This window comes from Trichomonas vaginalis, chromosome III (genome assembly GCF_026262505.1).
Source record: "Trichomonas vaginalis G3 chromosome III, whole genome shotgun sequence".
Classification (NCBI taxonomy): Eukaryota; Parabasalia; order Trichomonadida; family Trichomonadidae; genus Trichomonas; species Trichomonas vaginalis.
Window position 1 is genome coordinate 8513998 of NC_067205.1, and position 18525 is coordinate 8532522.

The 18525-nt window shown below is 29.8% G+C and overlaps 9 protein-coding genes across 9 annotated transcripts, besides 6 other annotated features; 3 read left to right on the forward strand and 6 right to left on the reverse strand.

Annotated features, from left to right (window-relative positions):
* Nucleotides 1-11: 11 nt before the first annotated feature.
* On the reverse strand, nucleotides 12-1030 carry TVAGG3_0665350 (uncharacterized protein; the record flags this gene model as incomplete). The annotated part of the gene is made up of 1 exon (XM_001299304.1): nucleotides 638-1030. The coding sequence occupies one exon, from the start codon at nucleotides 1028-1030 to the stop codon at nucleotides 638-640; it is 393 nt and encodes a 130-aa protein (XP_001299305.1).
* Nucleotides 1031-3507: 2477 nt separating this feature from the next.
* TVAGG3_0665360 (BRCT domain family) lies at nucleotides 3508-4621 on the forward strand (the record flags this gene model as incomplete). The annotated part of the gene is made up of 1 exon (XM_001299303.1): nucleotides 3508-4593. One exon carries the CDS (start codon nucleotides 3508-3510, stop codon nucleotides 4591-4593), a length of 1086 nt encoding a protein of 361 aa, XP_001299304.1.
* A 494-nt stretch (nucleotides 4622-5115) lies between these two features.
* Nucleotides 5116-7272, forward strand: TVAGG3_0665370 (uncharacterized protein; the record flags this gene model as incomplete). The annotated part of the gene is made up of 1 exon (XM_001299302.1): nucleotides 5116-7272. The coding sequence occupies one exon, from the start codon at nucleotides 5116-5118 to the stop codon at nucleotides 7270-7272; it is 2157 nt and encodes a 718-aa protein (XP_001299303.1).
* A 752-nt stretch (nucleotides 7273-8024) lies between these two features.
* TVAGG3_0665380 (uncharacterized protein) lies at nucleotides 8025-9932 on the forward strand (the record flags this gene model as incomplete). Its single annotated transcript, XM_001299301.1, has 1 exon — nucleotides 8025-9932. The coding sequence occupies one exon, from the start codon at nucleotides 8025-8027 to the stop codon at nucleotides 9930-9932; it is 1908 nt and encodes a 635-aa protein (XP_001299302.1).
* Nucleotides 9933-10423: 491 nt separating this feature from the next.
* Nucleotides 10424-10468: a mobile genetic element.
* A 98-nt stretch (nucleotides 10469-10566) lies between these two features.
* Nucleotides 10567-10915: a mobile genetic element.
* Nucleotides 10916-11396: 481 nt separating this feature from the next.
* Nucleotides 11397-11897, reverse strand: TVAGG3_0665410 (uncharacterized protein; the record flags this gene model as incomplete). Its single annotated transcript, XM_001283354.1, has 1 exon — nucleotides 11397-11897. The coding sequence occupies one exon, from the start codon at nucleotides 11895-11897 to the stop codon at nucleotides 11397-11399; it is 501 nt and encodes a 166-aa protein (XP_001283355.1).
* Nucleotides 11898-12003: 106 nt separating this feature from the next.
* On the reverse strand, nucleotides 12004-12995 carry TVAGG3_0665420 (ribonuclease H-like family; the record flags this gene model as incomplete). The annotated part of the gene is made up of 1 exon (XM_001288632.2): nucleotides 12004-12995. A coding segment is annotated over one exon (992 nt), but the record flags the coding sequence as incomplete, so codon positions are not given.
* Nucleotides 12996-13272: 277 nt separating this feature from the next.
* Nucleotides 13273-13317: a mobile genetic element.
* Nucleotides 13318-13602: 285 nt separating this feature from the next.
* Nucleotides 13603-14032: a mobile genetic element.
* A 478-nt stretch (nucleotides 14033-14510) lies between these two features.
* On the reverse strand, nucleotides 14511-15011 carry TVAGG3_0665450 (uncharacterized protein; the record flags this gene model as incomplete). The annotated part of the gene is made up of 1 exon (XM_051242153.1): nucleotides 14511-15011. One exon carries the CDS (start codon nucleotides 15009-15011, stop codon nucleotides 14511-14513), a length of 501 nt encoding a protein of 166 aa, XP_051088740.1.
* A 330-nt stretch (nucleotides 15012-15341) lies between these two features.
* Nucleotides 15342-16109, reverse strand: TVAGG3_0665460 (ribonuclease H-like family; the record flags this gene model as incomplete). Its single annotated transcript, XM_051242154.1, has 1 exon — nucleotides 15342-16109. A coding segment is annotated over one exon (768 nt), but the record flags the coding sequence as incomplete, so codon positions are not given.
* Nucleotides 16110-16387: 278 nt separating this feature from the next.
* Nucleotides 16388-16431: a mobile genetic element.
* Nucleotides 16432-16717: 286 nt separating this feature from the next.
* Nucleotides 16718-17147: a mobile genetic element.
* A 476-nt stretch (nucleotides 17148-17623) lies between these two features.
* TVAGG3_0665490 (uncharacterized protein) lies at nucleotides 17624-18124 on the reverse strand (the record flags this gene model as incomplete). The annotated part of the gene is made up of 1 exon (XM_051242155.1): nucleotides 17624-18124. One exon carries the CDS (start codon nucleotides 18122-18124, stop codon nucleotides 17624-17626), a length of 501 nt encoding a protein of 166 aa, XP_051088742.1.
* Nucleotides 18125-18525: the final 401 nt, after the last annotated feature.

Consider the following 18525-nt stretch of genomic DNA (forward strand, 5'->3'; position numbering starts at 1 on the left):
TTGTAAATAATCCGTTTACTAAATGGGACTGTATCATGAAAGTAACAAAAATCATTATTTAACAAGATTCAAAACTGGTGCAACGAAATGCACATTGATTTTGTAGTGTAACAAAGAGAGATTTATTGTAAAAAGTACAAAATAGTATATTTATTATCGTGATTTGCGTAGAAATGTATGAGTTTGGGACGTATTTCTGGTGCATTCATAACTAAAGTGATACATTGTCTGGAGCAAGTTCAGATCTTTAACTTATGGCTTGTTTGGTGCTAACTCACCCAATTTAAGTGCACTAGAGGGGATTTTGTCTGTAATGAGCATGCACATTGAGTTGTTGCTTGGTCCGTGTACGAAAGATAGTAATTTAATACTATACTCGATTAAATGTGAATTTCTAATTTTGAATTTGCGTTTTTTCCTGAAAATAGTTACAATATATGAAAGAGTTGGCAAAACTAGAGGACACGTCTTTAAGGGTTTGGCTCTTGCTTCATGTTAATATGCCGAAACTAAAATAAACGTATATTGGGGGTCGAAAATTGAGAGCTCATATCTTTAAGTGTATTTGGATCAAATGCGACTGATCCATTTTCGCAAACATGAACACTTACCTTAACGTTAATTGGTTTATCAAGTTTCAATTTCTCTGATTGAAGTGTAAACATGGCTGAAGAAACTGTATCTTTTGTGAAATTAGATAGCTTAATCTTTGCAAAACCAAATGTGTCATTGTCCATAATAAGGTTGTTCTTGAACAAAGCAATAGCAAATGTTGACGTGGAATAGATTGCCCATTCTTAAATTCATAAGCATATGGCATATATGATAGCTTTGGACCAACACAAATTGTGAATCTATGGCTCTTCTTGACTTCATAAGAACCCCAGTCAATAGAATCGACTTTAATGAATACTTTGTACTTGCCATTCTTCTTCTTTTCCAAATCATAAAGAATTATTTGGTTATAATGGGAGCCAGTACTCTTTATATGCTTTTTTGGTGGTGGTGGTGGAGGAGGAGGAGATTGCATCAATGAAATGATAAAAAATTTTTTATGAAAACAAATAAATAAGTTTATATCTATTCAAATTTTTAGCCGCTCAATATACCAAATATTTTTCTATTATTATAGATGCTAATATGAGGATGAGGTTTAAATTTTTCTGAAATTCAATCAATATTGAAAAGAATTAAGGTCTGACTTTTGAAAGGAACGTTTATTTGGGAGTATTCAAAGTCGATAAAGCATTTGAGTCTCAGAGGATTGTCGTAGAAAATATGTTGGTAAATTGTAGTGACTCTTATTAGAAGTTGGTTGATGTTAATCGTTAATTTGTTCGGCAATTCACAAAGCCGATCATTTGTTTACAAAGGGCTTGCCTTGTTTATTTTTTCGGCGTGACCAATGAAATAATCGCTTTGTTTTGCTTAATTATTAGAGATCTTTTTGAATGATCTGTTCTTGGTTTTTGAAAAGAACAAATTAAATGCTCAATGTATCCCGCTTCTAAAAAATTATACATATTTGACAATATACAGCTACAGTGATGTTCGTACCATTATTCCAACAAAAGGATTTACCTATTTTTCTTATTTTTATTTGAAATTTTCATTTTCGAAAAAGTCATTTCAGAACATTGAAATCTGTAAGAATCATGGAGATTTTATTTCATAAAACTTTCATTATTCTAATTTTAAATTTCATATAAATTTCAAAAATAAATAATATATCCTAAATGATTATGCCACGGCATTTTACATATGCAGAAATTTCTCAAAATTTTAAAATTCATTAATTAATCAAATGAATTAAGTTCGATTTTCTTGAATTATGTTTTGTTTCATAGTTCAATATAATGAGGTTGCTTGGTTATAATTGAAAAAATGTATTTCAAAAATCAAATCCATCTTGATCGAAATGTAAGACTCTTTGCCAAATACTTCCAATGTCATTTTAATTACTTAAGTTTTATAGGATAAACATTCCATTCTTTCATTCTCTAATTTTCACTAAAATTTATTTTTTCTCATGAAAAAAAGGGAAATTTAATGATGAAAATATATTAAATTCAATGACATAAAAAGTTTACTGATCCATTCTCAATATAAAATGGTGACTGATCCATCCCAATATTCATATTTTTTTTTCGAACATTCAAAAAATTAAAATTGTAAAAGACATTTTGGATTAATATAGATTGAGAGAATTTTTTGATACTTTGTAGTTTCTTCTTTTGTTATTTCGAATTTTATTTTATTCGAAATGTGCGAATATATTATTGAAAATCTCTGTCTTCCTTTCAAAAATTTCACTTTTCACGACACGCATAGTTATTGTTTTGGTGATCAATTATTTTATATTCGCTCATTAATTACCACAATAACAATTTTTTCTGTATTCGCACTGAATGGATAACGTTACATTTAATCTCTAATGCACAACATAATGCAAGTTTTGCCCAATGTTGTAAATGTTTGATATAATAAAATTATTTTTATTTTAAAGTTGATATAATAAAATTATTTTTATTTTAAAGTTGACATAATAAAATTATTTTTATTTTAAAGTTGACTTTCTGAAACCTCAACTTAAGCATTGACTCTCTGTATTCTTGCTTACTTAATTTTTTTTATTTTATTTAAATCAAGTTTTCATTTATTGAATATAATCTAAATGAGTAAGTTCATCAATAAAAGTATTAGTCTGCATCATATTTGATAGATTTGTTAAAGAAAATCAAAATGCGAATATACATAATTTTCAGATTTTTCTTTGATACGATTCACTCCTCCAAGATCTGTTGGATATAAATACGAATATGCTTGCTCTATGAACAGCATTAATCATAGATTTCTACCAGTGCGTATGAAAAATGATATTTATTAATTAAACTATTACACCGAACGTTTCAATATCCTTGAAAGAAACCCGCTTCAACTTGACGGACAAGAGTTTGATCGCAGTGTATAGATAAGCAAACAATATTGTGTTCCTGAAAATTTAAGCGCTCCAATTTATTTTAAATGAAATTAAGATGAAATCAATGCACTTTTCTGCTTCTTTTGAGCCATTAACAACACACAAGTGATGATATGGATAAAATAACTATCAATAGTAGGACAATCATTATCATTAATATATTTTTGATATGGACCACGAATTTTAGTAGAATAATATATTCAAAATATATACACAAATGCCACTAGTTTGCCCTTTATGAATAAATGCATTCGTTATCCAAAATTTAGAGAAATTAATGAATAATTATCTTTCTTTGGATTGCAAAAACACTTTAATTAAAGGATACAAACTCAATATGAAATATATCGTAATTTATTTTATCACCAGATATTATTTTTATATATTTTCTTTGAATTCCGATTGGTTCTCAGAAAAAACCCTCGTCAAAAGTCGTATATAATTCATCAAATGTACATTCCCTTAAATGGTTTTTGATTCTTTTTTATTGTAAACTTATGAATTTTAAAAGGTGACCGTTTATTTAAATGCGCTTCATCTGGTTTTCTCCTTTGCTAAAAGAGAACGAAACCAGAGAATTACAAGAGGTCATTTCTCAATTCTTTCCTGGCGCTAAAGTAACTACTGATAAAAGCATATCTCAAGTTCTGATCGTTAAACCAAATGAAGTATCGTTAATTTATCGAACTACTAGCATAATTCTTTCTCCTCTTGCATTTAAACAATGCACTACATTTGGCATTGATCCTTTTGAATGGCCATTCAATACTAAAACTCGAATGAATTTATTTTTACGAAATAAAACTATTAAGTTTGTTGGATTTGATGACCATACAACAAGATCATTAACTCACATGATTCACCAAATGCATGGATCAGTCGGTGATTTAGCCGACTTTGTAATTTCTCCAAAAGCAATTAAATCTAAGGACAAACCAGATTGTCCTGTTGTATCGCCAAATTGGATAGAAGCTCTTTATATTTCGCAATTTTACGTTGATTATTCTCAATTTACGTTTGGACGTAACAAACCAAAAGCAAAAGTTGCTCCAAAACCAAAGAAATTAACAGCTACAAAATCTCCAAGGGAAATTGCAAAAGATTTCGATAATAAATCAAAAGATACAACAATACTTAGGCTACAAATAAAAGAAAAAACGCCAGATATCATGAAATTTTTTGTTCAAAAGAGCGATAATGTTACGAAAAATATAATTACCCCTAAAATTCCAAAATCTCCACATAAAAATACAAAAATCCCGATGCCAGACAATCCATTTCAACAGCCTAATACAGATACAATGATTATTGATTCATTTTTGAAGAAATCTGAAGAAGAAAAAAATTCTTCATCTCCTACCTTTTCGCCTCGTACAAAATTACATTCCGTATGTAACACAATAATAAATACAAAATCCGATTCAAAGAATCAAAGTAAATGCAAATTAAATTCAATTTTTGAAAATTGTATACAGTTTACTCAAAAGAACGAAGATACAGATTTTTGTTTATCAGATGATGACGTTGTTTATGATCAAAAAGATAATTCATCAGAAATATCTTGTGAAGCATCCGTTAACGAAGATCCGTTAATGATGGCTTTAGTTAATTAGTGAAATATACTAACATGCTATTATTTATTCAATTTAATTATTTTTTTCCTGTTTGTAAAATTTTGTAATTATAATAGATATATGTTGATACATAATAACAATGACATAGTGAAAACCGCTACTACTTTCAAATTCTGAGAAAATGTAAAATTTTCAAAACACTTGAAAATTTGAAAAATTAACTAAGCAAGTCATCATGATTTTATTTATTTATTTATTTAATTTTCAACCATTAAAATTGAATGTATTTTTTCAGATTCTCTCAATGAAATTTTCTTTTTTTTTCTTTCTTCATTTAATCTTCATTTTGAGAAGACATTTTCCGTGATTCATTTTGAAGTAAAAATGTGCCATTTTCAAATGAAATTGATCGTTTTACTGGCCAAAATTTCGACTTTGATTGATACAAATATAGAAGTTACAGCTTGTGTGGATGATCAACATTATAACATCAAAAAACAGAACTCTGATTTTTTTCGAATATCGGGTTGCAATTTTATTTTGGAGCAAAATAAAGAATCAATGTTTTATAAAGTAGTAAACAATGACAATAGAGATCATATTATCAAACTTAATTATCAAATATTCTTTGAACAAAGCAAATATTTTTTATCTCTTTCAAATTCAACCTTAAATATCAATTCTGCATATATAAATGATACAGTTAACATAAAATCATGCAAGAATATCACACTTACAAGAGATAACTTATCAAATTATTTTTTAAATTTTGATTCGGATATTATAAAACTTGATCCAAACAACACATATTTATTTAAATATCAGGATAATAAACGAAAATTATTAGAATATCATCCTTTAATTAGATTCAATCAAAACGATATTTCATTCGTTGAAGGAACAAATTCAATATCAGTAACAGGGACAATAGATAATGGAGCAGGTGAACGTAATACAAAAGCTTACTATATGACAGAATGTTCAACTAATGGTGATCTTGATAACTATCAATACGCCACAAAATTCTTTGATGAGACATTCTCAGGCACTCATACATTTTCTGTAGATATTCCAGTTAACAATTACGATGTTGGAACTCACAAACTTTATTTTAGAGGTGTTAGAAATGGAGGATATGGAACAATTTATGAATTTAGCTTTACAGTAATAAAATTTACAATAAATAAAAAATATACAACAAAAGTACAATACAAATCAGGAATTGATGACAATATTGAATTCAAAATTGAATTTTCATTTCAAACAAACAAAGAATTTTCATTTTCATATGGCATTGATTCATTAAGCACACAAACGACAATTTCATTAACATCAGATCCACAAGAAATACGATATATTATAGCTCTTCCAACCCTTAGTATTGGAGAGCATTATATTAAATTTAGAGCCGAATCAGTAGAAGATCAGATTCCATTTAAAATCATTGAAAGTTCATCACCTGAACTCCAAATTTTGACTACTACATCATCATCTAATCCGACCTTATATTACAAAGGAATAACAAATGAAATTTCAATTGAATATCAAATGCGAGATGAAGATGGAAAAGGAAGTTTTTCAGTTTATCATTCGCTTGATAACGGTGCATTTACAAAAATAGATGATTCATATAATATCAATGATGCATCATGGTATCGAAAATCTTTTAGTATCTCAAATTCATTAATTTCTCCATCAGATGAAACAGTTCATTCTATTTCATTTTATATTAAAGATAACTTAGGAAAACAATCAACAAATCAAGTATTTTATTTCAAATACATGACTAATCCAATTATCAAATTACAAGAAGAAATGAAAACATCACTTACATATCAGGTAGATCAAACAATTGATATCAAACTTATTTATCGCGATGCCAGAGGAAATGGTCGATTGACTATTTACACCAATATTTATGACATTAATAATAACAATAATATTGTTTCACAAAATAATTTACCAATTGATATTGATTCATCCACTGAAAAATCAACAACAATCGCAGTTAATATTAATAGATTAACATATGAAAAACAATATAAAATTGAAATCAAAGGAATTAATTCAAATTCTGAAGAAACAAATTATATCATTCATCAATTTATTATTCATCTTTCATCTCCAGTTTTAACAATCACAACAACACCACTTTTATCATACACTAAAACCAAAGACCAATTTATATCTATTTCAGGCAATGTCAAAGATAGTAATCTTGGTGAAATAAGATTACAATACAAATATGATAATAATAATGAATTTCAAGAATTTCATTTATTAAACATCGGAAGTGTTACCGAAACTAAATCATTTACAGAAAACGTTCCTATTGATCAAACACTTTCCGAAGGTTCACATTCATTAACAATCAGAGCCATTGATTCATACAATAAATACCATGAACTTTCATCATATCAATTCACGTTCAATTACAATACACCGGAACTTGAAATCATTGACAATTATGATACATACAATCCACCAATATACATTCGCGGGATCAACGATAGTTTAAACATCAATATGAAAGTCACTGATTATAACAAAGTTGATTCATTGAAGGTATATTATTCAATTGTAGATGTTAGTAATGAGAATTCATTTTATTGTCAAATGAATGGAGAAATAAGCAAAACATTTTATTTACCATACGAAATTCCAAAACAATTACAGGAGAATATATATATCTTCTTCAGATTCATGCAAAAGAAATAAATGGAAAAAGCTCAAGCACTGTAGAATATCGTTTCAACTTTACATATAGTAAACCAGAAATTTTAAGTTATGAAGTGGAACCAAGTACTTATATTCATAATATTAATTCTATAATTAAAATTAAAGTTGTTGTCAAAGATTATGATTCAGAAAATATCATCTTGAAATATACTTTTGAAAATGATAATCAATTTGATTCAATATTAACAAGTTTTGAAAAAACATCATCAGAACACACAATTGATTTTTGTAGTATTGATATTAGTAACCTTGCAACTGGAAATCATTCATTGCATATAATTGCTATTGATGATGATGGAAAAATATCAAATACCCAAGTATTTCCGTTTTATTATTACATTCCTCCAAACATAACAATCAATTCAATCGTATTAAATAAGAACGAGTTTAAACACAATATTGATAAAGAAATATCTTTAACTGTTAGTTTCAGTTACGTTCCTCATAAAGAATTTAGATTTAATTATTCTATCTTAGGAACATCAATATCTGACTCAATGAGTTTGACCTTAACATCTGAAACAGAACGAAATTCATATAATATTGATATAATGTCACTTGATATTAGAGACTATACTCTTTCCTGTATTGCAATAACAAATGATTCAAATCAAGATACAAAAAATATAAGTTTTTCAGTTGTTGATAGTTCTTCCCCGGAAATAATTTTAATTAATACAACAAACACCGAATCAAATCCTTCAATATTTGTTAAAGGAATCAATGAAACAATGACTTTATTATTAAATGTTAAAGATGAAGATGCAACAGGGTCATTTCATGTGAAATATTACTTTGATCAAAACACGAATTCAATAACAGAATCAAAATTATATGAACTTAATAACAATTCATATCAAAATGTCATATTAAATATAGATTTATCAACATTTGAACCTTCTGATACAATTCATTGTATTAATATTTATGCTGTTGATAACCTTGAAAAAACTTCACCAGAAAAAATTTATTGTTTCAAGTATATTAAAAATAAACCCAAAATTATACTAAACAAAGGCATTAAAATACCATTAACATTTAATGTCGATAAATATATCCCTATAAATATCGAATACAAAGATGAAAGAAGATCAGGAAAGTTTAAATTAATTAAAGAAATATATAATGAAGATAGAAATCTAATATCAAATCAAAATAGCTCATTGTATAATGTTGGAGACGAAAAACCAGTGGAAATATCAGTTAACATCAGTACATTAAATTATGATACAAATTATTATATTAACATTACAGCAATTAATTCACATGATGAAGAATCAAATACATTAACAATTCAATTCATTATTTCTCTATCAACACCTAATCTAACAATCACAAATCAACCAAAGTCAACATACTTTTTAAACAAAGATAACAATATTTCACTCTCAGGACATTTAAGTGATATAAATCTCGGAAATGTTTCATTACATTATAAATTCGATGATTTTGTTTTCAAACAATTTCATTCAATAAAAATCGATGATATTGATGAAGATGAAAATTTCAATTGTGAAATTCCAATATCATCAGAACTATTGAAAGGTAATAACAATATTACAATCAAAGCAATTGATTCGTTCAATAAAGATAATTTAGCAACATTCAGCTTCAGCATTGAATTTTCTCAACCAGAGATTGTTGAATTCAATGTAATTAGAGATTCCAATGTTTATCGCTACAATATTGATACAGTTATACCAATTAATATATCATTTGTTGATTATACTGGAGCAGTTAATCTCTCCATAAAGTATCAAATTGCTGATGAAATTAAATCAGTTAAAGAAATTAAAATTACGAATACCAATATTTATACATCAACAATCAATATTCCAATTCCAAAATTAACTGAAATAGATCACAATCTTTTAGTCTTTCTTGAAGATGAGTATAGAATGATATCATATAAAAGGAGTTATAATTTTAGTTTTAAATTTAATGAACCTATCATTTCTGCAACAGTTAGCAAAAATGTTTTCTACCGAAACAAAGATCTCGACATAATTATTGATTACAATATCACAGATATTGATGTTTCAGGTCTAGTTAAAATCTATATTATTTTGGATTCCAGTAAGGATGATCCTTTTAATATGACAATTGATAGTTTTTCAATATTGCATTATAGTTTTACATTTCCTAATAATTTTAATGAAGGTGATCATAAATTTGAAATATACTGTATTAATTCGAATAATAAGGAATCAAATATCATCATTATTGACTTCACATACAAATTTAATGCTCCGGTGTTGAATATCAGAGAACAGCCAAAATCAGATTATAATCTTTATCAAAATTTAACTCTTAGCATATCGGGAACAGTAAAGGATCTTGATTGTTTAGGTTCTGTCATTGTTATTATATTACTTAATAATCATAACATAAAGAATGAAACAATCAAAATCAAAAACGATTCAGAGCACATATTCACATCATCAATTCCTATTAATATTAATGATCAATTCCAAGAAGGATCTAACGAAATCATTATTTCAAGTGTTGATGACACAGGAAAGCGGTCAAATAGTTTTGTATTCACATTTAATCTTATTTATCCACCTCCATATACAACATTAGATGAAATCACAAATTACCGATTTTATCGATTGTACAATCGAAGTATTCCAATCTAGAGATGTGAAAACTTAAATTTTATAATCCCTGGGATGCACTTTCTTCGATTTTTTTTAAATTTTTGGGATAAATTTTGACATCTTTTTTTTTGCTGGCGACCTCCCCCCGTTCACAAAAAAAATATCGAGCGAAGGGGGGTCGCCAGCAAAAATCGAAAATTTTTTTGGTGAACGGGGGGTCGCCAGCGAGAACCTTAAAAATAAACTTCAGAAAAAAATCTAAAAAGAAAAAAAGCGAAAAGGCCCCGGAGTCGAACTGGGGAACTTAAGGCTTATACTATGACTCTTACCACTGAACTATATTATCTGTGGATCGGTGCTTTATAAATTGTAAATATAAAGATTATCATAACGAATTAAAATGTAAAATAATAAATATTACTCTTATATATTATTAGATTTTAAATTACAAAATAATAATAACTGTAATGCATGAAAATTCGGTTCACTTCATTTTTGACACTTTACATATCGGATGTATTATCTAAGAATTATATTATAAAATAATAATTTTGTGTTTTATAAGTTTATTTGTATAAATTGATTCAAAAAAAAATGGAAAGACAAGAAGTGGATCTGCCAAATGAAAATCAGATTTATAGTTTTAGAGAGTTACATACATGAAATATGAAAATTGAACTTTGTATAAGGAATTGTTGGCTATGATGTACTGATCATGAATCAGTACATCATAGCCAACAATTCCTTCGCAAACAGCGGGAAACTTTGTCTGAATAGTTTAACATTCAGACAAAGTTTCCCGCTGTCAGAGAGGGAATGGAAGGGTAAGAGGTATATATTCATAATGTATACCTCTTACCCTTCCATTCCCTCGAGAAAGTTCAAAAACTTGGGTGCAATCAGAACTGATTGCACCCAAGTTTTTGAACTTTGTATAAGGAATTGTTGGCTATGATGTACTGATCATGAATCAGTACATCATAGCCAACAATTCCTTCCCAAACAACCCGAAATTTGTCTGATTCCACACTAATTTTATTAATTTATCTAAACTTTTATCCTCGTCTACAATTTAATCATCAATAATTATCTCTTGTTCTATTTCACTATTATATATATATATATTTATATGATTTGATTTAAAAAAAATAAATAAATAAATTAATAAATCATTTACTCAAATATATCAAAAGTTTTATTTTTATATATAAAGATAACTACTTTTAAAAAAAAATACCCTATATATTTTTGCCATGTAAACTATTTTTGCCATGTAAACTTGTCACTTTTGTCAGAAGTGAAGTGAACCGAATTTTCATGCACAACAACAAAATAATAATAACAAAAAAATATTCATGACCGGAGGTTTTAATTAATGTTTAATGAAAGAGAACGATTCATTATAAATTATTGAATGTTAAATTGTTGTAAAAACACATTGAAATATTTGTGAAGAAAATGGCTATTTAATATTGAAAAATAAATAATAACAAAATGTTTATTTCATTTAGTTGCCATTAAGATATGACGGCTATTTAACAAGTTTTTCTTGGATCTTAACCGCCTAACGTTCAAAACTAACCTTTGTGCTTTGATATTACGTTCACATGTTGCCTCCGAAGGAGATGAACATAACAAGCGTAATGCTATTTCCGCAAGGATGGATTTTTCTCCAATTCTATGCGAGATCTCTTCCCAAGCATAATTTTGTGCCTCGTCCATCAGATCGTTCTCAAAGATGTCTGATTCCTTATTGATGAACGTATTATATAACGAGAGTACAAGCGTTTTTTGTCTTTCGTTCAATCGGAATTGAACCAAAATGCGCTTGAGGTAATCTTTAGCTGCTGTTAGATCATTTTCGGCAGTCTGATGATTATCCTCGCGTACATCTTGCAATGTAAGCCTAAGTTGATCATCAGATTCGACAATTCTACGAAATGTGCCTTCATCTGTTACATCAATTACAGCGTTTGTGTTACCTTCCTCAAAAATAGAATCCATGTAAATGTCCTGTAAATCTTCTGCCGGATCTTTATCAGGAATATGCTCACTTTGAAAGGAACTCAAGGGATCGGCCAAATCTTCTACTTCTTCGTTTTTAACAAACTTTCTATGGAAGTAGAACCTTCCTCTCGGCGTGAGAGAGAATGTCAAACACCATAGCCCACCAAAGTCAGAGTCCAAGGTATAGCTATCTAATGAAGATGCCAAGATGGATCCGAATGCATTATGCAAATTGGATGTCAAAAGATTGAGAGCTGATATGGCTTTACGAAGCCAAATGTAACAATTTGCCAACAATGCCTTATCCGATTCGAATACTAAGATTAGCTTTTTAAGAACAGCTAAACAATCTTTCAATTGTACGATTTTATCGTGATCTACATTTATATATTGCTTGATTTTGTTTTCGTACTTAAGAATAAAGACACATATATTATAGTCATATATCCATCTGGTGGATACATGCTGTGGACATTGTGCACCTATATCGTCAGCATGAATGCGACAAAGTTCTGCAATTCTGTGCACATCCTTTACTAAACTTTGTAACTGGTTGTTCTTGCCAGCAATATATTGATAGCTGTTGTGGATTCTGTGACACAAACAGGGAATAAGCAATATCTTGTAGTATTTTGGATCTCTGTCATGATAGAATGAATCATTCCAAGTATCTTTGAAGCATTTTAACTGTGCTGGTCCTCCGTCAACTACCACACTACCTATCTTGACTTTCCTAATGTCAATTCTGTTAAATCCTGCTGTTATTGCGGATTTATAATCCTGACTTGTCTGGCCATCCTTCATATCTATCGCCTCTACTGGGTATGGCTTCATTTGCTCCAACGGATTTGTTAAGACAAAATCAAGATTGTGGTAATCATATGTCTTGCCTTCATCGATGGCGACACAAGTGTATGCTTTTTTGGCGAATTCGAGAACTTTAGCAAGGTGTATGCTGTTAGCAATAGCAATCATTCTATTTCGGATCTCATCACGTGTAATAGGCTTATATAATTTGTCAGCAAGTTTTTCCGGATTGATATTAGCTGACTGAAGTTGTTTGTATTTGTTCATCATTTGATATATTGTGAACATAATGAAAATCTTTGCAACATGCGTGAATTCTGGGTGTAATGCATGAAAATTCGGTTCACTTCATTTTTGACACTTTACATATCGGATGTATTATCTAAGAATTATATTATAAAAGTTCGTATAAAACGCAATAGAAGAATACAACACAGTATGGGTTCATACAGCTCTTAAAGATCTTTTCGGTGGAAAACCTACTCCAAAATCAATTTGGGACCAGGGTCCTAAATGGACAAAGGACTTAAACCCAAATCCTGAGTTCGAAATACAGCCTCGTAACTAAAAATAAAGTAAAAATACGAATAAACATTTTATTATAATTTAAATAATTTTTTTATTCATAAAGTAATACGATATATAGCTAAGCTATGTAAGGATATTCTGATGCTGAGAGTTTAAGAACTTTAAATTACGTATAGAAAAAAAATTCATTTAATATTTTGTAACATTTTTTAAATTGATAGATAGTTAGATTTTGTAGGGGAAGGTAAGATTCTTTGTGGTAATAATGGTCGTTGAAATTAAAATGAATGTAAGATTTGTGGAGAAATTGTATAAATTTGCATAGTGTTAGATTCAGAATAGGAGCATATGAGCCAGTGATTGTGTCTAATGTATAATTCTTACCCTTTCATTCCCTCGAGAAAGTTCAAAAACTTGGGTGCAATCAGTTCTGATTGCACCCAAGTTTTTGAACTTTGTATAAGGAATTGTTGGCTATGATGTACTGATCATGAATCAGTACATCATAGCCAACAATTCCTTCGCAAACAGCGGGAAACTTTGTCTGAATAGTTTAACATTCAGACAAAGTTTCCCGCTGTCAGAGAGGGAATGGAAGGGTAAGAGGTATATATTCATAATGTATACCTCTTACCCTTCCATTCCCTCGAGAAAGTTCAAAAACTTGGGTGCAATCAGAACTGATTGCACCCAAGTTTTTGAACTTTGTATAAGGAATTGTTGGCTATGATGTACTGATCATGAATCAGTACATCATAGCCAACAATTCCTTCCCAAACAACCCGAAATTTGTCTGATTCCACACTAATTTTATTAATTTATCTAAACTTTTATCCTCGTCTACAATTTAATCATCAATAATTATCTCTTGTTCTATTTCACTATTATATATATATATTTATATGATTTGATTTAAAAAAAATAAATAAATAAATTAATAAATCATTTACTCAAATATATCAAAAGTTTTATTTTTATATATAAAGATAACTACTTTTAAAAAAAATACCCTATATATTTTTGCCATGTAAACTATTTTTGCCATGTAAACTTGTCACTTTTGTCAGAAGTGAAGTGAACCGAATTTTCATGCACAACAACAAAATAATAATAACAAAAAAATATTCATGACCGGAGGTTTTAATTAATGTTTAATGAAAGAGAACGATTCATTATAAATTATTGAATGTTAAATTGTTGTAAAAACACATTGAAATATTTGTGAAGAAAATGGCTATTTAATATTGAAAAATAAATAATAACAAAATGTTTATTTCATTTAGTTGCCATTAAGATATGACGGCTATTTAACAAGTTTTTCTTGGATCTTAACCGCCTAACGTTCAAAACTAACCTTTGTGCTTTGATATTACGTTCACATGTTGCCTCCGAAGGAGATGAACATAACAAGCGTAATGCTATTTCCGCAAGGATGGATTTTTCTCCAATTCTATGCGAGATCTCTTCCCAAGCATAATTTTGTGCCTCGTCCATCAGATCGTTCTCAAAGATGTCTGATTCCTTATTGATGAACGTATTATATAACGAGAGTACAAGCGTTTTTTGTCTTTCGTTCAATCGGAATTGAACCAAAATGCGCTTGAGGTAATCTTTAGCTGCTGTTAGATCATTTTCGGCAGTCTGATGATTATCCTCGCGTACATCTTGCAATGTAAGCCTAAGTTGATCATCAGATTCGACAATTCTACGAAATGTGCCTTCATCTGTTACATCAATTACAGCGTTTGTGTTACCTTCCTCAAAAATAGAATCCATGTAAATGTCCTGTAAATCTTCTGCCGGATCTTTATCAGGAATATGCTCACTTTGAAAGGAACTCAAGGGATCGGCCAAATCTTCTACTTCTTCGTTTTTAACAAACTTTCTATGGAAGTAGAACCTTCCTCTCGGCGTGAGAGAGAATGTCAAACACCATAGCCCACCAAAGTCAGAGTCCAAGGTATAGCTATCTAATGAAGATGCCAAGATGGATCCGAATGCATTATGCAAATTGGATGTCAAAAGATTGAGAGCTGATATGGCTTTACGAAGCCAAATGTAACAATTTGCCAACAATGCCTTATCCGATTCGAATACTAAGATTAGCTTTTTAAGAACAGCTAAACAATCTTTCAATTGTACGATTTTATCGTGATCTACATTTATATATTGCTTGATTTTGTTTTCGTACTTAAGAATAAAGACACATATATTATAGTCATATATCCATCTGGTGGATACATGCTGTGGACATTGTGCACCTATATCGTCAGCATGAATGCGACAAAGTTCTGCAATTCTGTGCACATCCTTTACTAAACTTTGTAACTGGTTGTTCTTGCCAGCAATATATTGATAGCTGTTGTGGATTCTGTGACACAAACAGGGAATAAGCAATATCTTGTAGTATTTTGGATCTCTGTCATGATAGAATGAATCATTCCAAGTATCTTTGAAGCATTTTAACTGTGCTGGTCCTCCGTCAACTACCACACTACCTATCTTGACTTTCCTAATGTCAATTCTGTTAAATCCTGCTGTTATTGCGGATTTATAATCCTGACTTGTCTGGCCATCCTTCATATCTATCGCCTCTACTGGGTATGGCTTCATTTGCTCCAACGGATTTGTTAAGACAAAATCAAGATTGTGGTAATCATATGTCTTGCCTTCATCGATGGCGACACAAGTGTATGCTTTTTTGGCGAATTCGAGAACTTTAGCAAGGTGTATGCTGTTAGCAATAGCAATCATTCTATTTCGGATCTCATCACGTGTAATAGGCTTATATAATTTGTCAGCAAGTTTTTCCGGATTGATATTAGCTGACTGAAGTTGTTTGTATTTGTTCATCATTTGATATATTGTGAACATAATGAAAATCTTTGCAACATGCGTGAATTCTGGGTGTAATGCATGAAAATTCGGTTCACTTCATTTTTGACACTTTACATATCGGATGTATTATCTAAGAATTATATTATAAAAGTTCGTATAAAACGCAATAGAAGAATACAACACAGTATGGGTTCATACAGCTCTTAAAGATCTTTTCGGTGGAAAACCTACTCCAAAATCAATTTGGGACCACGGGTCCTAAATGGACAAAGGACTTAAACCCAAATCCTGAGTTCGAAATACAGCCTCGTAACTAAAAATAAAGTAAAAATACGAATAAACATTTTATTATATTTAAAATAATTTTTTTATTCATAAAGTAATACGATATATAGCTAAGCTATGTAAGGATATTCTGATGCTGAGAGTTTAAGAACTTTAAATTACGTATAGAAAAAAAATTCATTTAATATTTTGTAACATTTTTTAAATTGATAGATAGTTAGATTTTGTAGGGGAAGGTAAGATTCTTTGTGGTAATAATGGTCGTTGAAATTAAAATGAATGTAAGATTTGTGGAGAAATTGTATAAATTTGCATAGTGTTAGATTCAGAATAGGAGCATATGAGCCAGTGATTGTGTCTAATGTATAATTCTTACCCTTTCATTCCCTCGAGAAAGTTCAAAAACTTGGGTGCAATCAGTTCTGATTGCACCCAAGTTTTTGAACTTTGTATAAGGAATTGTTGGCTATGATGTACTGATCATGAATCAGTACATCATAGCCAACAATTCCTTCGCAAACAGCGGGAAACTTTGTCTGAATAGTTTAACATTCAGACAAAGTTTCCCGCTGTCAGAGAGGGAATGGAAGGGTAAGAGGTATATATTCATAATGTATACCTCTTACCCTTCCATTCCCTCGAGAAAGTTCAAAAACTTGGGTGCAATCAGAACTGATTGCACCCAAGTTTTTGAACTTTGTATAAGGAATTGTTGGCTATGATGTACTGATCATGAATCAGTACATCATAGCCAACAATTCCTTCCCAAACAACCCGAAATTTGTCTGATTCCACACTAATTTTATTAATTTATCTAAACTTTTATCCTCGTCTACAATTTAATCATCAATAATTATCTCTTGTTCTATTTCACTATTATATATATATATATTTATATGATTTGATTTAAAAAAAATAAATAAATTAATAAATCATTTACTCAAATATATCAAAAGTTTTATTTTTATATATAAAGATAACTACTTTTAAAAAAAATACCCTATATATTTTTGCCATGTAAACTATTTTTGCCATGTAAACTTGTCACTTTTGTCAGAAGTGAAGTGAACCGAATTTTCATGCACAACAACAAAATAATAATAACAAAAAAATATTCATGACCGGAGGTTTTAATTAATGTTTAATGAAAGAGAACGATTCATTATAAATTATTGAATGTTAAATTGTTGTAAAAACACATTGAAATATTTGTGAAGAAAATGGCTATTTAATATTGAAAAATAAATAATAACAAAATGTTTATTTCATTTAGTTGCCATTAAGATATGACGGCTATTTAACAAGTTTTTCTTGGATCTTAACCGCCTAACGTTCAAAACTAACCTTTGTGCTTTGATATTACGTTCACATGTTGCCTCCGAAGGAGATGAACATAACAAGCGTAATGCTATTTCCGCAAGGATGGATTTTTCTCCAATTCTATGCGAGATCTCTTCCCAAGCATAATTTTGTGCCTCGTCCATCAGATCGTTCTCAAAGATGTCTGATTCCTTATTGATGAACGTATTATATAACGAGAGTACAAGCGTTTTTTGTCTTTCGTTCAATCGGAATTGAACCAAAATGCGCTTGAGGTAATCTTTAGCTGCTGTTAGATCATTTTCGGCAGTCTGATGATTATCCTCGCGTACATCTTGCAATGTAAGCCTAAGTTGATCATCAGATTCGACAATTCTACGAAATGTGCCTTCATCTGTTACATCAATTACAGCGTTTGTGTTACCTTCCTCAAAAATAGAATCCATGTAAATGTCCTGTAAATCTTCTGCCGGATCTTTATCAGGAATATGCTCACTTTGAAAGGAACTCAAGGGATCGGCCAAATCTTCTACTTCTTCGTTTTTAACAAACTTTCTATGGAAGTAGAACCTTCCTCTCGGCGTGAGAGAGAATGTCAAACACCATAGCCCACCAAAGTCAGAGTCCAAGGTATAGCTATCTAATGAAGATGCCAAGATGGATCCGAATGCATTATGCAAATTGGATGTCAAAAGATTGAGAGCTGATATGGCTTTACGAAGCCAAATGTAACAATTTGCCAACAATGCCTTATCCGATTCGAATACTAAGATTAGCTTTTTAAGAACAGCTAAACAATCTTTCAATTGTACGATTTTATCGTGATCTACATTTATATATTGCTTGA